Below are 22,815 nucleotides of genomic sequence, written 5' to 3'. Positions count from 1 at the left end.
ATAAACGGACCAACAGAAATGGTTTACAACTATTAGCAATAAACCTGTTACATAAACGTTAAGTACATTCATCTCTCCCCGATAAAGCTGCCAGTTCAATGGTATGAAATATGTTTTATACTGCTAATTTCATTTATGTTTATGTTCTGGTTTTTCTCATTGTTTATGAAAAGAAAAAGGGAGCAACAATAATGCCAATACTAGAGAGCCCTAACATCTTAGGAAGACAGTAAACTGAAAAACAATTATTCATCTATGCTCTGTTTATTAGTGATGCTGTATTTATGGGATTGCTCTTTGTTGTAGCACAAGACAACCTTGTTCCAGACAAGCAGCCCATGTAGCCCAGTAGGTATCAGTAGGACTATTATACATAATTGAATAATAACAAGAAAAATCATTTCAAAAACAATTCTACAAGTTTTTAAATTGATTCATTATCTGGTGTGAATTTGTAGCGTTAGCCGCCAAGAAAATGAATAAATCAAGCATTGCTACAGTATTTAAGTAAACCTGCTTTATAACTTACAATATTAAAACAAATGTACCTATATCATCACCTTGAAACTACTGAAATGGATCTGTATTGTTTCTTGAAGAAAACACAATTGACCTATATACACAAACACATTTACATCTGTAATTCATCACATTTATCTTTATAGATACGTTGAATATGCAAACTTGGCTGTATTTTTTATTGAAATAAGCAAAATTATCTGCATTATTTCTTAAAACAAGCAATTTTTAGCTTACAATACCAAAACAGACAAATTTACCTATATGATCAAGGACTTGAAACAAACAATTGACATTTACCTTTATGTATATATATATATATATATATATATATATATATATATATATATATATATATGCTGAAATACCTAAATTAACTATTTATTGAAGTAAGTAAAATGATCTGCATTGTTTATTGACATAAGCAACAATACCAGCAAAAATATCTCAAATAAACATTTGAATCTTTATTTTATCTTTATTTATTTTTTTTATTTTATATTTATTTTGAAATAAGCAAAATTATCCGTATTATTTCATGAATCAAATTCATCTCTATTATTTCTTAATAACAGAGCTGTCTCTCTGTATATTTTGGTATATTTGATACTTAATTTAGGTTGCTTTATTTGCTCATTTTATATAGTCTATCCTGTTGTTTCATGTGAGCGGACAGTTATCAGTTCACTTGAAATAAGCTAATGTATCTAAATAATTGCTTATACAATACACAAGCACACAAATAAGCAAACCTCTTTAAAAACTGCATTACTTTTAAATCAGCTTTTAAATAAAAAATAGTAAATGAAATTATCTGTATTATTTTATCAAACAAGCAAAACATAAGTAATGAAAGTTAAAATATTTGTATCATTTCGTATAGAAGTGATTTTTTTTTATTTATCTGCCTGATTTCTTGAAATATGCTAATTTAATATTAGCATATTTCAGATATCAGAGATATCATTTACATTGTTATTTTTTAATCATATTTATCTGCATTATTTCTTTAAACAATCAAAAATATTTGCATTATTTTCTGAAATATGCTAAATTAAGAGCATTATTTCTTGAACTATGCAAAAGTATTGGCATTATTTTCTACCTGAAATAAGCAAGTACTAAGTCCATGATCACACTGATCAGAATGAGCGAATTTTGCTATGTAAGATGACTTACCGCAAGTAAAACCACAGGTCTTATTACAATCTCATGAGAAATAGTAGATATGTCGACTACATTTCAGATGTTTTAACTTTTAGAAATTGTGTTTGGAAAGTGAGAGCAGAGGCGGGAAAGGAGGAAAAAAGAGAGAGAGAGGCAGCAGACTGACAACAGAAAGGGAAGTTTAATTTGTGAACTGCAGAATCCAGTTAAAATCATCATTACATTCATATACAAGACGCACCACTTAAATTCCGTAAAGAGAAACAGAAGCGACCGGTTTTTAAATCATCTTAAGAGTTATGGCTTTGGGTTTAACTCTGATATGACTGGAACTTCTCATAAAGCTCTGTCTGTATAGGAGACGTCATTAATACTTCAGAAGTCGAGTGTGTGTGAGTTACTGTATATGTGCATTTCTGTGTAGTGCTGCTGAACAGTAAAAACCCAAGCATCACATTAACACCTACAGTCACAGCGTTAATCTAACACAGGAGGTTTTACTGTGTAGCGTTAAATACACCTCTCCTCTTAATGATACATATATAGTGGAAAGGTAAACAGACATTTACAGTCGCGGGATTTGTATATTACAGAGCGTTCGTTAAATAAAGACCGTAGATTGTTCAGTTGTGCATTTTGTTGTAGTTTACAAAAACCTACGCATCGTTCTATATCTCGTCTTTACAGAAATCACCGTCTCGCACGCTTGTGCCATCGCGAGCGCTTCAAATTTCAAAGTGTAACTTTAAGAACATACATGAGACAAGCTTAGAACTATAATATAATTACTTAGGTTCCTATAGACTTCTAATAATAAAGGAGTTCACTGAGAAACCTCTTCAGCATTCCTCAGGATCAGCTTAAATAGTCGCAGAATGTCATTCAAACTAGATATGAGAGACGAGTCACCAGCGCAACTCCTTTTAAAATAGCAAAACAGAACAACAGAAATGAAACGTTAAAATCCACAGGACAGTGTTTCAACAGAGGACGAGACGTAACGCAGAAATATGACCAGCTGTCAGAGGCTTCCGCGTGGGCTTCGGTCGTGATTGGTCACAATCGTAAATCTGTAGTTCATTTCGTTTCATTCCGGACATGTACATTCGTTCACGACACAGTGCTTTCAGGTTGCTTGGTGGGAGAAGGAGGTGAGCGCGGCTACAGAAACACCTCACGATAACAATGCTCAGCACGTGGTTAAAAAAAAGGAAAGCTAGACCAATCCATTAAATCACACCATCAGCGTTATTCACTACCTGCGTACGTTGTGTACGCGTGTTTGTGTCTGTTTGTGTCTACGTGGACACGTACGCAGATAGTGGACAATTAATGTTTTATAGCAACAACACCTAGAAGCTAGATGTTTCAGCAAGATTTGCCAAATAAAGAACCCGTCGATAAGACAAACAGTGAGAGCTATCGCTCTTTATTGGAGGGCGCCACATTAGGACTTCAGCCGTTATCTATGCTGACGCAGATGTCCACGGGTTACTGATTCTGCCCTTAGAAGAGCCCCTCGTAACCTGCTTACATCTTCGTGGGCATGAATGGAACTCTTGTAATAGTATAGTATATAGGTGATGATATGAATATTCGTATGATAGAGTCCACATGTAGTGCCCCTCAAAACATAAGCTACCATAATGTGGGTGAGCACACATACAACAATGATTAAATATTTTACACCCAGGATGCTCCTGATACCCTCCGCCGATCAGAACCTGACAGTGGTGGCTGTTTTGGCCCGGTTAGAAGTTGAGCGTCTCTGACATCATCTTCCACCAATCCATGAGCTCCTCCTTCTCTTCCTCCTTCCTCTCCTCCAACGACTCCAACTCAAAATCCAGCTAAGACAGACAAGTGGAAAAGAACAGCTTATTTTAGAACAGGAAAATGAATTTTCATGTTATGTATATAGGTACAGGTTTGTGGAGTTTTTCTATTGGTCTATTCATCATGAAAACCTGACACAATGTAAAGAACAATTTCAACATTCAAATTAAGGCATGTATGTTCAGGGTCTTGCACTAATATTCAGGTCCTGTTAAACGTCCTCAGATTGGTCTGGACCGACATTTTGACTGACGGAAATATTTAGTGGCACAAATTACGAGAAATGACTGACACTGCATAAGAATTTAACCCCTGACACGCTGCATGTGGCACAAACCGAACACTACCTATTCCTCAACAAACGCCACCCCAGCAGTGATTGTATGGTGGTGGCAGCATGATGTTGTGGGGACGCTTTCCCTGAGCCAGGCCTGACTATCTGGTTAAAACTGGCAGATGGAGAGATGGAGAGGTGCAAAATACAGTCAGTCTATTAAAATACTTCACCTTTCATCAGTTTGATGAGCTCAAGCACAGAGCTACACAACACAGGAGTGGCTTAACAACAAAAAGGTCAATGTTCTACAACGACCAAATCGAGGTCCAGATCTCAACACAGTCAAGAATCTGTGGTGTTTGAAAACTGCAGTCCACAGGCATCATCCAACCAACAAGTAGAAACTGGAGCGAATCTGCCATGAAGAATGAGTATCTATCTATCTAGTTGATCTATCTATTTAAATTGATTTAATATTTAAATTAAATATATATATATACATATAAATGAATTCTGTTTCTGGTACATAAAGCACATCTCTATTAATTTTTACTTTCTTTCTTTCTACATAGCTACAACATCCCTACAAATGTAGCTATAAGCTAAGACATTGTCACTAATGCTTTGTAAATGACTTCACTACAATTCATGGGAATAGCAATGAGGAAATGAGGAAAGATGGCGTGTGTATGTGGGTGTGATTGTTTACCCGAGTAGCGGTGCCGCTAGAGACGGCCACTTTCTTGATTACAGTGAGATATCCAGGAGCTGACGCAGAAACTTTGTAGTTTCCAGGAGTCAATAAACGCCAGTAATCACCATCCTTTGCTGCGGGAAGAAAATGAGAGAGAGGGATGCTTTAAATATAAAATAAAGAATTCATTTAAATGTTTGTTTGATTTACTGTATTGATTTATTTAGTTCATTTACAGGATTCATTTACAGATTTGGCCAAACAGCTCATTTTTTAATCTGCTGCCCCTGAATATACTGATTTCGTTCCTTGCTCCAGTAATACCTGAATCAGCCACACGGTGGCAGCCTGTGCCCTTTTAAGTTGCTTCCCTGTCATTTTCCCCATCTAATATCTGGGGTGTTTACTGAATTGCACAGACCTTTAAATCTCTGGATGAAATAATACCTATTAAAATAGACATTTGTTTAACGTATGTATTTGATCATTCTCATAATCATCATAATCATCTTTTTCTTGCATTTGTTCACCACATAACACATCATATAAATGCTTTGTTTTTCATGTGACCAAAAAAAAAATATTCAAGTAAATATGTATGTACATTAATATTCATGGATCTTTTATAGTAATTTTCAACCATTTCTATTGGTCCTTTTATCATAAAAAAATAGAGCAGAGAAAATGTAGTTAAAATGTTTGGATATGTCCCAGATCATACAAGGAAGTATGTGTGAAAACAGACCTGTGGTCATATCATGGTCGATGCCCTCCACAGAAATAGAGGCATTGGAGATGGGATTGCCCTGAAGATCACGCACAAAACCTGCCACTCCACGATGAACCTGGAGGAGAACAGAAGAGATTAAATATAACACACACACACACACACTCACACACACACAGCAAGTACACAAATACTCACTATTTGACCGCTGCTTTGAATAAGGACCTAGGAATGCAAATAAGCATTCCCATTTACACACACTTACACACACACACACACAAACCTGCTCTATGTAGTTGATGAGGGAGTTGCGGTTCTGGTCCCAGTACATTTTGAGGGTGTTCTCTGGTGGAAACTTATCACAGCTCAACTCCAGCGTGATCTCGAAGCAGTTACTGCTCAGATAGTTAAAGTCCTGCATGCCTGAGAGACAGAAAATTGCATGTGATCTGGTACAGTCAGCTGTAGCTGTAGATGGGAACTGATCATTCGCCCCCATTGCAAGTGGTTTCAAGAGAGTATAGTGATGCATGTATAAGTTGGACAGTTGTGTGTGCGATTAGATACTGTCCTGTAGGCCTGAACACATAATTTGATACAATATTGTAAGGCTGTCCATGTAATCTGTATGTGTCCAATAATAATAATAATAATAATTGGAAGATGCAAGTTAAATATGATGAGCAATAGTGTCATGTAGGGCTGTACCTCCAGGAACACTGTACCAGGCCCCCCCATTGGTGATGCCCTCTTTGAAACTGGAGTCGTCGTCATTCTTGCGGCACGGCGTCCTTTTAGGGTCTGACATCACAGGGTTGAAGGTAGAGTACGCCTTGGCCAGGTTCTTAAACACCAGGTCATCAGGGCTGGCACTGTACTCATGAGTAGAGCCTGGAAGATACAGATATAGAGAGCTATAGAGTCTCTATGCCTTTTTTAAAAAATGATATATTTTCCAATATCCATAAAGATGCATTTGAGGTATTTTTAATAATCTGACTGTGCTGTTCCGCTTTTGCTGCTAATATTGAACCCCAAAAGGCAGAAAGTTAAAGATTTTAAGCTAGGTTAGTTTATTATTTTGGAACAATTTTAGAGTGAATAAAGGAAACACGCACCATACAAAAGTTTAGGCACCTCAAACTATTTGAGCTCTCAGATAACTTTTATTTAGGTCTGACACATTAAATAGCTTGTTAGGGTTAGTCACTGTCCTCAAACCTTGTCCCAACAATCAGCAACCATGGGCTCCTGTAAGCAGCAGCCTAACACTCTAAACATTACACTATCTGATGTAGTGATTTCCTGATCAAGTCTTCTTTTGCCCCCCAATACGATTCCTAACATTATTATATATTATCTGTATATACTTATATATTATTATATATTATTCCTTATACAGGCATTTATGTGCATTATTTGGCCATTAGTGTATCTTGTGGAGTCCCACAGGGTTCTATTTTGGGGCCTATGAAAGTGGCGTTAATTACAACAGTAATGTAGTTATGAGAGTGAAGAACTAAAGTGTGCGCATACATACAGGGTCCAAGGGCTTAATGTTGACTGTCGGTCAGTACCGATCTATTCTGACCTTTATGTTTCTATAAGTAATACAACACTAGCAAAATCACTGTATTTTAGCGCAGTGTCAGTGGGGCTGTACGCCGTGGTCATCAGGGAGGCCAGTGTGGTTCTACAGTTATGAAGTTAGTTAAGTGATAGATTTGTGAAGTGAGGGTGAAGAGGAGTGGGAGTCTGAGACGCCAGACTTCACTGTTGTAGGCTTACGAAATGAGGTGCCTACCTGATGAGCCTCGTGGAGAGTTTGTGATATAGTGGTGGAGGGAATTGGCTGATGCCCTATGCGTAGCCCCGAAGTGCAGGATATTTTCATCTTTTCCTGTAGTCATTTTTAGGTGTTTCATATTTTCGCATTTCACATTTTTAGGTGTTTCATATCCTATAACCCAGTGACCTACTTGACCACTTATCTTTAGTTCCTTTAAAAGGCTGCAGTCAAATCACTTTGTGTCTGAGTCTGTATGTATGTACACATCTGAACTGATAGCCGTTGCTGTTTGTTGACTACTGATGTATAATAACTAGTTTGTAGTGTGGTTATTATTTTTTTATTATTCCTTTATTTATCCAGGGCTGTCACATTAAGATAATTAAGATTAAATGTTTAAATAAAAAGTAATGACAGGGTGGGAATAACATTATCTCCCCAAACTGATATAATGGAATAGAAACTGGGTGGTTTTGGGGAAAATATGGCAGAAAACGGACATATTAACTAACAAAGACTTTTAACTACTCTTCAGTGTACTGTTCGTTGCTGCTGCGCCGCATTTAAAACAAGGCTCTGAGCTAATAACGTAACTTTCCATTCCACCTTAAATGATGCAGTCGTTACATTCTGCTTACATTCTCCGAATTAAATGACATAGAAACATAATAATAGTTTTTGGCCATATCATCCACCCCTAACTGCAAATGCTCACACACACCCACACATAAACATACTCCACCTGCTGTTACATCTGCTACTCATTTCAGCCCTTCAATTAACTGTTCTTGCCTTTTTTCCTCTTCCTCTTCTGCTGTGAAACCCTCCATCATGTTTTTTTTTACTGAGGCTCATAAACTTGGCTGTTAAACAGGTGTTGTTTTGTGGAGCTGGGCAGGGAACGCTTAACAAGACCACATGTACTTTAACAGCTCTGTGTTCTCTGACAGGTTTTGTGCATGTAGAAATCTAGAGAAAGAACCATGGCTGTGGAAGCTCCAGTTCTGACTCACAATCTGCAGATATATGTGTGTAAGTGTGGACCTCTGTACAAGCTAATAAACCCCCATTGTTTCAGCCTACACTGTGTGTCCGCAAGCTGTTTGCGTTTGTCTCACCGCTGCGGGTTTCGTCGTACGGGTAGTTGGCCACCACGTCTCCTCCATGAAGGTTGGCAGACAGCACAAATGGAATGTCCATGATCCAGTGAATCACTGCCTTCGTCTCAGGAGCGAGCTGCAGCCGGCATGAAGACACACATGTGAGACACTCTATGGGAAAGCTACTGTTTCATTAAGATTTGATTTTTAATATCATCATTTATTTAGAGGTGAGAATCCCTGACCTTAAATCGATCTGACTACGAATAACATCATGATTCTTTAGGCAACAATCAATGAAATCTTACCTTTCAACCTACGACTTAATCTGATTAAATTCAAGGATAATGACATAATCCAAAACTACCTGTGAATCAAGGAACTTTTTAACCCTTTAAACCAGACAAAGGACCAATTGAGCATCCAAATGCTCAACATTACTGCAACCCAGCCGGTTAGTCACACTGTTTGTAAATTCCTACTGATTTAATAATAAAATACAGTGCCAGAGTTTATCATCTTCATCTTTTTGGCTGTTATTTTGGTGATGTGATCCCCTCAGAATATTATTCATGCTCCAGCCATCTTCTCAGTGGGTGGTGTAGTTTACTGCCCAACAGATCCCTGTCTGATCCCTGTTTGATTGAGCTAATCAAAAACAGACATTTAAAGCTTTGATTGAAGGCTTTCTACTAGATTGTGGGGCACTGCTGTAAGAACTGGATCGCATTCTGCGACCAGAGCATTAATGAGGCCAATACTTCCCAAAAGTATTGGATGGACCATCATAATTCCAGAGAACATAGTTCTACTGCTCCACAGCTCAATGCTGCTGGGGGACTTTATATCCTTCTATCCCACGCCTGGCATTAGGCATGGTTCCAATAGGTTCATGTTTAACTGTCCTATTCTACTGGCAGTACTTCTCTACAGGGATTAGACAAGCAATTTGTGTGTGCATTTGCACATCTGTGTCAGCAATGGGTGCAGTATCCTTTTAAAAGGGTGTCCACACACATTTGGACATACAGTGTAGTTGTTTAGAAGCCCCCCCATTTAAAAAAAATGTGTATAATAATTATATGACAATATATGATACATACAGTTAAGTGATCTATCTCTCTCTCTCTCACCTTGGTATTTTCATCTACAGCCTTCTTCATGTTTTTCAGCAGGTGGTTGTTGGCTCCTCCCTCTCTCTCGTTCATGTAGACGATGCGGTCCAGGTCTGGAAAGTTCCGGTTCAGGTCGATACCCTGAGCATTGGTGCGGCCCACGAACCAGTCCTTCATCTCACCAGACTACACACACACACACACACAGGCAGATTTTAATGAGGCTCACCAAACAAAGGTAATTAGTCATGGCAAACATTTCCACAGGGAGCACACGGGAGCTTGCGGGAGTGTGTGTGCACGGTGCAGTAGTGTACGGGTCATTACCTGTGAGGCAGCCTTCTCAAAGCCATCGGGGTTCATGGAGGGCATGATGTGGATGCGTGTAGAGTGGATCAGGTTGATGATTGTGTCGTTGCCCTGCTGGTACTCGTTACAAAGATGCTGGGCCAGGTAGATCAGCAGCTCCCTGCCCACAGCTTCATTCCCGTGCATGTTCCCAATGTACTTAAACTCCGGCTCACCTACAACAAACACACACACGTACACAGTCAGCAGTAATAATAACAATAATAATACTGAGCCTTTTAATATAATGATTTTTTGAAGTCAACATGAATATATTTGAAAATGAGGTCAGGACATTGGACAGTTCCCAAATCCCCAAAATATTGGATGGAGCACCATCATTTCAGAGAAGACAGCCGGTCATTATACCCTTCAACCTTCTTTATACCCCTTTAACCCACACTTGGCATTAGGCATGATGCCAATAGTTTCGTGTTTATCTGCTTCAGAGAGTCCTATTCTTTTGGCAATACTTCTCAACGGGGACTAGACAAGCTGTGCGTGTGTGTGTGTGTGCATTTTGGACATCTGTGTCAGCAATGCGTCAGCTGGATGCGTTCAGTAGAAGGGTCCACAAACATTTGGACATATGGTGTATCGAGCCCTCCCCCCGCGCTATTCCGAGCCGCCGCCCACAGGCCCAAATAAGGACTTCCCCCTCGTGTTTGGTTCAGTGACTTGGAGTCGGTCCCGTATCAAGCGAGGCTCGCTCGCTTCCTGATTGGATGCTCAAGGTACCCACACTCCAGCAAGGCGACCCACGCTCCCAGCGGTGCCCTGCAGTTCCAGGTTTGGTCGGCCTTGCCGTGTAGTATAGCGGCTGGTTTCCCAGCCCCCCTCGTTTTGTTATCGAGCTTTGCTCAGGTTTTTGTTTACGTTAAACCCCCCCTACCGCCAGGCGCTGCCTGTGGGGCTTAGTTCTAGCCCCCTTTTGGTTCCTCTCCTGTCATTCACCTCTTTGGTTCCTGCTCAGCTCCCAACTCCTCCCAGTCCCAGTCACACTTCTGTTCTTTTTTTGCCTCCCTTGCCCCCTTCTTGTTTTCTGCTTTTGTTAATAAATCTGTTTGCTTTGAAACCATCTCTGCGAGCGTTCGTCCCATCTTGGTCCGGCCTAGCACGCCATGACAGTAGTCAACACCCTAAAAATACAGATGTGAAATACACTGCAAACGGCTTTGATATCTTCTGAAAAAGTACCTCTAACACAGCGGTAAAAACAAAGGATCGTGTTTAAACTGGCAGATACTGGATTCATTCAAATACGCCCGAACTGGCTCTGATCTCAATCTATAAACTACCATAGATTTCTCGATGGGATCTGGATTTCTATGATATTGCAACATAAAGATCCGAGAGGAGTAATAAAACAAAGCAACAAATATTGTATTGCATGCACACACACACACACACACACACACACTCACACAGTGCCATGCCGAGATGCAAAAGAAGATTATCTTATAGGTCAGACACAGGAACAAGCCGGAACGACACTGCTGTGTCGACTCATCTGTGTGCACGCCTGTGACTAACATGCTTGCCTTCTTCCAGCTATGATTCACAGCTACAGGCCTTACAGTATCAGCAGCATTTTTTCCATTCACACATTTTATCCTTTACATACAATAAGGTTACTCCATATGTGGCTGAGCTGGGCTGGGCTTGGTAGTGGTAGAAATCCCGCCAGGTGGCAAATGGCTTGCTTGGCTAAATAAAGGTAGATCATTTATGTTCGGCTATATAAATATCATTCGATTAGCTGTTCTTGGCTATAATTGAACCGTCAGACAGCTCGCCAGAGGCTAAAAGGTCTGAGATGTTGTGCCAAGTTGTGCCATAAACACTCCATCACCCGGGTTTAAATGCTGTGAAACTCAAGATGTCTTACATTAACATCACATGACGCTGCTGGGAAACCGTTTACTACATCACTGTTTTTGACCTCACTGCAGGTATATATGGATCAGGCCTACCTAGTCTAGATGACGGATCAACCTGGCGTAAATCGTGTCCCATATGTCGACGACTTACCACACACTCTATGTCCAGCTACTTTAAGTTGTTGACACAGATGTGCAAATGTACACATACACACACAGCTTGTCTAGTCGCTGTAGAGAAGTACTGCCAGCTAACATGAACTTATTGACACCATGCCTAATGCCAGACGTGAGCTAGACAAGTAAATAATCCCCTGTTTTCTTTTTTTGGTACTGCAAATCAACCCGTCCGTTTATAGCTCACCCTAGCTCTAGCGACGCCCCAGAACACTAGGATGATAAGGACTCAACAAATGTCTCCTCTTATACATGCAAAGCCAGCCACCGCCTCTTTTTAACCTGCCGCCACCACACGTGGAGGAAAGCGCCGGGTCCCCAGTTCCACCACGACCAGCTCACAGCAGGCCAACATCGGGAGAGAGGGGGAGAGGTCGCCATCTACCCACCCGAAGGGAGCATGGCCGATTGTGCTCTCTCGGACTGCGGCCAATGATGGCAAAGCAGCATGGTTTGGGATTCGAACCATAGTGGTCGTGCATTAGACCGATGAGCCACTCAGAGCGGCAACCCGCAACACTGAGCAGTGGAGCAGTGGAACTGTGCTCTCTGGAATGATTGTGATAGCATATAGGTCCAATACTTCCGTAACGCTCTTGTTGCTGAATTCAATCAAATCCTCGCAGCAATTCTCTAACAGACAGTCTTGTCAGGACTCCAAAAATGCAGGAAAAACTCTTGATGCCCTTGATTTCAGTAGAAACAATAAATGACCAGGTGTCCCAATACTTTTGTCCACAAAGAGAATCACCCAGCACTAGATAAAGCCCTACGGTTTGCAACCAGAATATGTTGCATAACTTAAACTACATAAATATAAGTTTACCTTCACTAGTTTTCATCAATATCAATCAAATCAGTGTTGATATTTTGCATTTCTCAGTGTGAGATGATGACAGTTCTGCTATGTCGCTGCTGTGTCGTGGCACACGGCTGCGTTCAGAATGTTCCAGAGGGCAGATTGCTTGTTCTGGATCACCTGACCCAGTTTCCTGCTCCTGACCAACTGCATGGGTGAACACTCACTCACTCACTCACTCACTCACTCTCTCACTCTCTCACTCACTCACTCTCTCTCTTACCAACATACATGCACAGATTCACACACACCCAGACACACACACACAGTCTGTCTTGGCCTGTCACACAGGCATACACACGACAGGTGGAAAACAAAGTGCTTAGCCAGTAGTAAAAAGAGGGAGGCAGTCCAATCGCCCAATCGTCCAATCAGAACGCACGCATGCACATCGCTCAGCGATGATCACATAAGCCAAATAATAAACAGCTAAAGACTCACATCAGCAGAGAGAACATGTGTTCTGGGTCTAGTTATGGGCTTAGGGAGGGGTGATGGAGCAAACGCATCATTTCGATACAAACTATGTGGCCAAAAGTATGTGGACACCTGCTTATCTGGTGCTTCTTCTTTTGTCCCTGTTTGCTCTGATTGATTGTAATTTTCCAAACTTTTCTGTAGGGATTTCATCGCAGCTCATCCCAGAGGTACTGGATGGAGCTCCATCGCTCAGGAGAACAGGTTAAGAAATAAACAGTGGGCTCTTGTGATTTTTGATGAAACATGTAAATTCAGTGTATTTTAGTGCATTAGGAAACTCTAGTAGAGGAATAACTGCCGGATCCCTGGATACCTTTCAGAATCCACAGTTATTTTAAATGATGTCAGACTACAAAAACCTTGCCCATCATTTGTGCTCTGCTGGCTCCATAATGGCGCACAACGCGCTTGGCCCCCGATGATTGCCGCTGGTTGATGGATGCCCAGCTTTTATAGTGGCTAAGACAGTTCTTTCAGACAAAGACTAATTATAAGCTGGTTGGTTGTTTTGGTTGCTAACAATGATCATTTATGCAAATTAACCGCTATAACAATATTAAAGAAATCAATCTAAATATGAGATAAATAACTCACTCTAATTAGCCCATCAAAAGGAAATGCTACATCTATGGCTTGGCTTGTATGATATTTTAACACATCTTACAAATTTCCATCAGCTTGTATAACTCATTAAGATCCTTTAAGACATCAAATCAAATGAAATCAAATCCCGTTTATTGTCACGTCACATCACACAGGTGTAAAGGTGAGTGACCCTCTGTTGGTTACCACTCTGTCACTGTATGGGCTTGGGTTGCCAGCTATTTAACATCAGAATCTATATATTACACTGCTCTCATCTGTCTCCTGTAGTCATTTTCACTACATTTTAATTTTATTAAAAAAAAACCCTCTGGGAAAAGAATCAGAATGGCAGGGTCAACTGGTGAATGACCCAATGCCGCCCTATGGTTGGCACCTATCACTGGAATCACCTATTACCTATCTGCTTGGAATACTTACAGGGGCAGTGGTGGCTCAGCGGTTAGAGCTCTGGGCTGTTGATAACAGGGTTGTGGGTTCGATTCCTGGGCTCGGCAAGCTGCCACTGTTGGGCCCTTGAGCAAGGCCCTTTACCCTCTCTGCTCCCCGGGCGCTGGAGTTGGCTGCCCACCGCTCTGGGTGTGTGTGTGTGTACTCACTGCCCCTAACACATGTGAGTGTGTGTGAGTGTGTGTTCACTACCAGATGGGTTAAATGCGGAGGACACATTTCGCTGTACAGTGACAAATACGTGCACCTTTACTTTTTTTCTGCTTTGACAACCCTGCTAGTCGGCATCTGCACAGTAGCAGCACACACACACACACACACATGTACACACAAGTAGAAGATTTGGTTTCCTCCCTCGCTTCTGGAATCATGTATAAATGCACTCCTGTCACATTTTTCACTTAGAAAAACTTCAACTCAACTGTAAAAACAAGCACACCATAGAAAGTGTCGGCCCTGCCAGCTTTAATCAAGGACTGGTGGACACGTCTGTACATATCTGGTGGTCTGTTCCTGGGCTGAACTTTCTAGGACGGCCTGATCTGGCCAGTTTCTTTCTGCTCTTTGGATCTCGGCATGGTGATAAGACAGGCTCCTCCAGAAGTCACCTACTCGTGTTGTAATCATCTGAATTTCTATTAATTACATTTTACAAATGATTTTAAAGATTTCTTTTATTTTATTTATTTATTTATTGGATTAGTTAGTTATATTACCGCCATCTCTCATTATTGTATAAATAAAGTCCAAATGCAGAAAGTCACTAAAGAGTGTGAACTGAGACTCGGGTCAGGCATCTTGTGTAACGAGCCAGTGCAGCCATTGTCGACTGGTTGCTGGCTTATCTGATACACAGATATAGCTGGAACTTCGGAAGATGAATTAGCATACTGCCTCCTTCAGATGCACCCGTGTCCTCATACAGATCCCACCAATAAATCATTCAGTGCTTGCAACTTGCAGCTGGGACAGAGGTGATTTTGCGGTTGCTTGGAATCTACTAAGCTTGTGCTGTGAGGTGAGGAGCACTCTTTTACAAGTTGTGCAAAGAAACGCTTACAAAAACAGACGCGGTGCGCATACACACACACACACACACACATGCACAGATTGGAAACAGATGGAGAGGAGAACTGCGTAGTTCGGCAGCAGTGGGGGGTCCTTGAAGACTTTTTATAGCCATCTTTCTCTGCCTGCCTTTAATATTTCCATATCCTACATCTAGCACTTTAAAAGCCAGCCGCATGCAATACATACAATTACTGCCTGTGTGTGGGAGGGGGGGTAGGCATGCATCCATGTGTCTGTGTGTGTGTGTGTGTGTGTTCATCTGCTACAAAAAAAAGTCTTTGAAGTCTAACTTTCTTAAATAAGTAAATAAATAAATAAATACATTTACAGCCAAACCACTTTAGCAGATGTTTAAACTCCAAGTTAAGTATTTCCAGGCCGGTCCACAGGAAATGCTCCTGAGTGTGTGTGTGTGTGTGTGTGTGTGTGTGTGAGTGTGTGTGTGTGAGTGTGTGGTGAAGGAGAATACACAGAGGTGGTTGGGTTACATGATGTGCGCATGTTTCTATCCTGATCTGGGGGAAATTAGGATACAATGCAAAAAAAGCAGAGAGCTTATCTTCTGCAATCACATCTGCACTAAAGCACAACACTACATTTCCCACAATGCTTTGCAAAGATCCTCACTGTTCCAACACTTCAGGTCCAGTCTCACAGCCCTCTTCGACGTAGATCAAACAGCCAAACACACAGAGACACACAATGCAGAGACAGACATGCATAATTCAATGTGTTGAGAACTGAAACAGAAAGAAAGACACAAAGAGATGGAGAGAGATAGGAGGAGTAGCACAGAGATAAAGGAAGAGATGGAGCTGAAGATGGAGCTGAGGAGAGAAAGGTATAGAGGGTGAACAGATGAACATTACAATAATAGTTTATTAACACACAATGTCAAAACCATATGTCTCTCTCTCTCTCTCTCTCTCTCCCACACATACACATGTGGATGCACACTCCTCCAGCACACTCTTACTCTCTCTGAGAAAATAAACCTCTAAAAAGGCAGCTGGACTGATACACAACATCTGCCGACCTCGTTAAAGAAACTCCAAACCTATTCCACACAAACACACACACACACACACACACACACCTTTACAGCCACGTGCTCGGAATAGCCCGTCTTCTGGAACGCACGCCATTAGATTTACAGTGTTGGCTTCAGTCTACATATTAATTCCACATTCTGGTTACGGCTGAGTAGCCAGAGGCAAGGACCTGGCGATACCACACGTATCAAGATACACAGGTCACGATTCAATGCACTGAGATATATCACACTTTATATTAAATAATTATACTTAATTACAGTAGTACAGCTTAAAACAGTTGTGGATCAAACACAACACTAAATCACAATACTTCCATATATCGATATTTTCTTACACTTCTTATACTGTAGCTGTTATTACAGCAATAATCACAGTACTGTAGCTGTTATTACAGCAATAATCATAGTTACTGTAGCTGTTATTACAGCAATAATCACAGTACTGTAGCTGTTATTACAGCAATAATCATAGTTACTGTAGCTGTTATTACAGCAATAATCACAGTACTGTAACTGTTATTACAGCAATAATCACAGTACTGTAGCTGTTATTACAGCAATAATCATAGTTACTGTATCTGTTATTACAGCAATAATCACAGTACTGTAACTGTTATTACAGCAATAATCATAGTTACTGTATCTGTTATTACAGCAATAATCACAGTACTGTAGCTGTTATTACAGCAATAATCACAGTACTGTAGCTGTTATTACAGCAATAATCATAGTTACTGTATCTGTTATTACAGCAATAATCACAGTACTGTAGCTGTTATTACAACTATAATCACAGTACTGTATCTGTTATTACAGCTATAATCACAGTACTGTAGCTGTTATTACAACTATAATCATAGTACTGTAACTGTTATTACAGCAATAATCATAGTACTGTAGCTGTTATTACAACTATAATCATAGTTACTGTAGCTGTTATTACAGCAATCATTATAGTACTGTAACTGTTATTACAGTAATAATCACAGTACTGCAGCTGTTATTACAGTAATAATCACAGTACTGTAACTGTTATTACAGCAATAATTATAGTACTGTAACTGTTATTACAGCAATAATCACAGTACTGTAACTGTTATTACAGCAATAATCAAGGCACAATAATTGCTATCACATACAAATGATTTACTGTAATATTTTCAACATTTTAAAACATTTATTAAACTTTGTTATAGAGAAATATATAGTATATAATATGTAGTATTAATCCACGTTGATCCAGTATAGTTACTCCTACACCAAATAGACAAAGTCTATCAACTAAATCTATTAAAAAGTTTAATGTACACATTGTTTATTTTGGGAATGCTTTGCACCCTGGTGTACTAGCTAAGGAAGCCGCGTCTCTCTATAGCATTTCCCTCTCTCCCAGTGCAGTGTAGCTGATCTGCTGATCTTGCTTGATAACCACCGTATTGTGATTTATGAGATCAAATATGTTCATGCTTGATGTTTTACAGATCTTCAGTAACCTGCTGTATTCAGGATCACTGTGCAGTAGTAATGCTGTGAAAACCATGTGAATGTGATAGTGTATCTCTAGCCATGAGATTCCCAACAGTAAAGCTGGTACTTTATGCCCTCTGGAGGTCAAATGCCTTCTGGACCTACCCAAACTTTTGCATGCCACAGAATATGTATATATCTTAAATGCATCAGCCTACAAGCTTACTGGATTCATCAGAATAAGCATGATGAATACACACTCAGAGCTTCAGTAGCCCGTGTGAGTGTCCCGTGTGAGTGTGCTAAGGATTGGTAACACAGTGCTTGGACCCCGATGATTGCCACTTGCAAGGTAATCTGAAGACCACAGAATCAACAGACCACAGAAATCAATGGTGTACATCAAATTTAAAGGAAAACTAAATATCTGCTGATCTGTTATGGATGCAAACAATGATCATTTACACAGATATTTTACATATCTGTCATTTGCTGTTTGAAAGCTATTGCAGAAATATGAATGAAAATGGAGAGAACTTTAATGCTGTCTTTTCACATTTAAGTCATAATAACTGGGTGCAATCACGTTAATGGGCTGATTGATGTCCATACAAAGTAAATTGAGAAATCCATAACGATGGGCTATTTCTACCTATTTCTACTGTTCTACTGTACATGTTCATATGTGACCTATGATTTATGATCTATGATCTATGAAAACCTGATGCAATATAAGCTAATTTGTTGATGTATATAATTTCGATCAGTGTGCATAATTGTCCTTCTTTCCAGGTTGGAGTCCATCAGCTCAGGCAGGTTTTGTGTCCAAGGTTTCCCGGACACACACACACACATACATATATATATATATATATATATATATATATATTTTTTTTTTTTTTTTTTTTTTTTTTTTTTTTTTGCTTTAAGATGTGTTTATTGTCTTTTTTTCTTATTGGAATATACTTTAGACTCTGGACTGTGAAAGCTCTCCTTCATACTAAAGACTTTATCATTAAAAACAGATAACACTCACACACACACATGCACACACGCAGGCCGGGCACGCTTCCACACACTCACACACTCCGCACAAACGCACACACGCTGCGTATGGGAGGATGAAATACGGACAAAGTGCAGCCTGGTATTAAACAAACAGACAGTGGAAAGAAAGCTGGCGAGAGAGAGAGAGAGAGAGAGAGAGAGAGAGAGAGAGAGAGATCATTCTGTCCTTACTCTGAACATGAGAAAAAAGATGGATTGAGTTATATAACAGTAAAATACAATGTCTCTTTATCTCTCTCTCTCTCTCTCTCTCTCTCTCTCTCTCTCGCTCTCTCCAACTCAGACGCTTCCTCACACTCTTCCAATGATCTGTCATTGGACTCTGCTGTGTTTGACGGATTCTGAGCTTTGGAAGGCGGACAAAAAAAAATAAATAAAAAATCCCGGGAATGAAACACAGCTACTGCGCTTTTTAACGAGCGAGTCCATCTGTCTTTCCATCCACCCGTCCATCCATCACTCCATTCAGCCATTCGTTCATTAAATGGACAGTCTTAGGAACCCCTGACGCACTGCCTGAGCAAACAAGAGTCATTAAGCACACACGGCAGCGCACACAGACGCGTCAGTGATGACCTGGTTTCTATGGCGACCAGGACAAAAGGTGGTCTTTAGCGTGAGATAAGTGATTCTATCACATGCGCAGTGGACACACACACACACACACACACACACAGGTCTGAATCTTTATGTCCACTCTACAACGACACGTCATTGGTGGCATTTGCTGGATAATTCATCCTGCGAATATTAATGAATCAACACTTTCTGCAAAGGCCTGCAAAACTGAACGTTTATTAATCAATATCACAATATTGGCCTTGGGTGCGATACGCAAATGAGTGTGTAACAAATCAATAAGTCCATTTGACATATGAAATAAGATCACTGTGCATTAAGATTAGCTTGTTTGATTAGCTACATTGCTGTAATAACTACGTATTTCAGAAATACATATATCTGTAAGTAACAACCTAGTCAGTTGTGTACAATAGTTTTAGTAATTAAAAAATGGATCTGATGTCTGTCCCAGTGTTCAGGTCAACTCCAACGTTACCAGTGATGTCACTTCCTTAGGCAGGAAACATGTGGAAGGCAGTGAGATATGTCACGATAAGATATGTCTCATTATTTAGTATAAACTGTCACGTGTGGGATCTGTAACTGTTATTGTAACTGTTATTACAGCAATAATCATAGTTACTGTAACTGTTATTACAGCAATAATCACAGTACTGTAACTGTTATTACAGCAATAATCACAGTTACTGTATCTGTTATTACAGCAATAATCATAGTTACTGTAGCTGTTATTACAGCAATAATCACAGTACTGTAACTGTTATTACAGCAATAATCACAGTTACTGTATCTGTTATTACAGCAATAATCACAGTACTGTAGCTGTTATTACAGCAATAATCACAGTACTGTAGCTGTTATTACAGCAATAATCATAGTTACTGTAGCTGTTATTACAGCAATAATCACAGTACTGTAACTGTTATTACAGCAATAATCATAGTTACTGTATCTGTTATTACAGCAATAATCACAGTACTGTATCTGTTATTACAGCAATAATCACAGTACTGTAGCTGTTATTACAGTAATAATCATAGTACTGTAACTGTTATTACAGCAATAATCACAGTACTGTAGCTGTTATTACAGTAATAATCATAGTTACTGTAACTGTTATTACAGCAATAATCACAGTACTGTAACTGTTATTACAGCAATAATCATAGTTACTGTATCTGTTATTACAGCAATAATCACAGTACTGTATCTGTTATTACAGCAATAATCACAGTACTGTAGCTGTTATTACAGTAATACTCATAGTACTGTAACTGTTATTACAGCAATAATCACAGTACTGTAGCTGTTATTACAGCAATAATCACAGTACTGTAACTGTTATTACAGCAATAATCATAGTTACTGTAACTGTTATTACAGCAATAATTATAGTACTGTAACTGTTATTACAGCAATAATTATAGTACTGTAGCTGTTATTACAGTAATAATCTAGTGGAGGACAGAACATGGAGTAAAAGCATAAACGCACAATGGGTTAAACAGTTTAACGTATATATATATAATATAATATAATATATAGATATATATAGATAGATAGATTTACTGGTTCTCCTACAAATCAGGAGCACGGTTTTATAGTTCTGTAGCTCAGACCTGTGTTTTTACTGGTTCTCCTACAAATCAGGAGCACAGTTTTATAGTTCTGTAGCTTAGACCTGTGTTTTTACTGGTTCTCCTACAAATCAGGAGCACGGTTTTATAGTTCTGTAGCTCAGACCTGTGTTTTTACTGGTTCTCCTACAAATCAGGAGCACAGTTTTATAGTTCTGTAGCTCAGACCTGTGTTTTTACTGGTTCTCCTACAAATCAGGAGCATTTTCAGTTGTAAAAATGTGCAAAAACAAACACACTGCAGCTCTGCACTGGTTGGATTTCAGTGGCGGCGCTGGCAGATGTGGAATCTCTTTGATTTATTATTGATGAGCTGAAGCTCACAGGAGGATCTCTCGCTCGCTCGCCCCTTCCTCCCTCTCTCCCCAAACACACAAACAGACAGAGAGATGAGTTCGCCAGTTCATCTTTTAAACTGCACTGCAGATTTCCTGAGCTACTTTGTTAGCTGTTTAAACACGCTGGTGCTCTGAAACACAGAAGCATAAGTGTGACACCGTGCTGCTGAGCTGTGTACTGAAATGTTCTTTTTGTCATTTGAAATAAAGAAGCAGCATGGAGGCACTGTCAACTCGCCCACACCCCAGGTCATATACGCCGCCTAAACAGGGGAAACAACCCATTCTGAATTCACTGTTTCAATGATCACACGACAACCAGCTCATGTACATATCCACACATCCAGCCTACCTCAGCTCAAGCCCTGCACTTCACAGAAGTCTCACAGTGGGACAATACAGGTAGCCAATCAAGAAGGCCAAAGGCCAAAATAACAGAAACAGCCAATTAACATCCAAAGTCTGCAGAAATACGTGTCTGAAATATAAAACAACACAAATATTATATATATATATAAAAATACGTATAATAATATATCATTATTATTACTCCCCTACAAATGAGAGGGGCGGGGCATGTCCGATTAGAAGCCCAGACAATGTCGTTGGCCTATATTTTTCAAATCAGAATTAGTGGCCTACTTTATTACAGCATGTAGCAGCTCTGTCCAAATGAGTGAGCCAATCTGTGATTGAATGGGGCGTCAATCTGTCATTTTCGGTGATACTACAATTTCTTAAATATGAATGTATAAATGTAATGACCATTTCTATTGGTCCATTCCTTCATGAAATCCACACAATGTTCAGAGCAGCCAGCCTTTAAAGGCTTTGGTAAGACAGGGATGATACATTTGAGCCCGAATGTTATAAACAAGGTAAAAGTACAACAGGGTCCTTAAGGTCCAGTCATGAACCTTAAATGATTTTAATAAGTAGTTTAGTAAGTCACAGAATGAAGAAAAAAGCTGTAGTATATACATGAAAAACTACACTCTGGACACTCTGGGATCACTGGGGGTCGCAACCCAGTCCAAAATGATTATTTTAAGTGAAAAGGGTGAGAAGCTTCTTCTCTAGATTTTATCATTCAAAGTCTGGAGCACCCTGAGAGAACTGTAAAGGGTGTACTACTACTACTGTATAATTATTTACATCTATCAGAGGCTTTCCTAAAAAACGATTCCCATCATTTCTGCCCTACAGCCCTTATAATGGTGAAGAGTGCTTTAAAACCCTGATGATCGCCAACTCTTTTTCGCCAGTCCGTAAAAACAACCAGCTGAACTCACCTCTAGACCTCACACAACCTCTTCATATGTTTCGGTAATGCTACCTTAGCTCTGCCTGGCCCATTAAAAAATAACACAGAGACCCCCCCCCCCCCTCCCCGTCCTTCCCTAACGTAAAAACGAAATATTCACATGAATGAATACTTATACTTAGAATTCAAAGGTGATGCGTTTACATACAAGATTATGCATTTAACAATCAATATTACGTAAGTATTAAGTATTACACAGTGCTGCAATAAAGACAAACCGTTTTGTTCTCTGTAGTAATAATAAATAATAGTA

At 39.7% G+C, this 22,815-nt stretch overlaps 1 protein-coding gene across 1 annotated transcript in view; it reads right to left on the bottom strand.

Moving 5' to 3' along the window:
- Window positions 1–1,848: 1,848 nt before the first annotated feature.
- Window positions 1,849–22,815, bottom strand: part of cpe (carboxypeptidase E) — a 24,013-nt gene continuing 3,046 nt past the window's right edge. Inside the window, exons 2-9 of the mRNA XM_072670092.1 lie at window positions 9,552–9,748; window positions 9,243–9,410; window positions 8,128–8,245; window positions 5,929–6,111; window positions 5,504–5,643; window positions 5,239–5,338; window positions 4,509–4,627; window positions 1,849–3,536 (exon numbers count right to left, since the gene is read on the bottom strand). Coding sequence (XP_072526193.1) covers window positions 3,438–3,536; window positions 4,509–4,627; window positions 5,239–5,338; window positions 5,504–5,643; window positions 5,929–6,111; window positions 8,128–8,245; window positions 9,243–9,410; window positions 9,552–9,748 — 1,124 coding nt within the window. The 3' untranslated portion in view covers window positions 1,849–3,437. The remainder of the gene's footprint in view (window positions 3,537–4,508; window positions 4,628–5,238; window positions 5,339–5,503; window positions 5,644–5,928; window positions 6,112–8,127; window positions 8,246–9,242; window positions 9,411–9,551; window positions 9,749–22,815) is intronic.

The sequence above is a fragment of the Salminus brasiliensis genome, chromosome 24, assembly GCF_030463535.1.
Source record: "Salminus brasiliensis chromosome 24, fSalBra1.hap2, whole genome shotgun sequence".
Lineage (NCBI taxonomy): Eukaryota > Metazoa > Chordata > Actinopteri > Characiformes > Bryconidae > Salminus > Salminus brasiliensis.
Note: the sequence above shows the minus strand (reverse complement) of the source record. Positions and strands in the feature narration are given on the sequence as shown.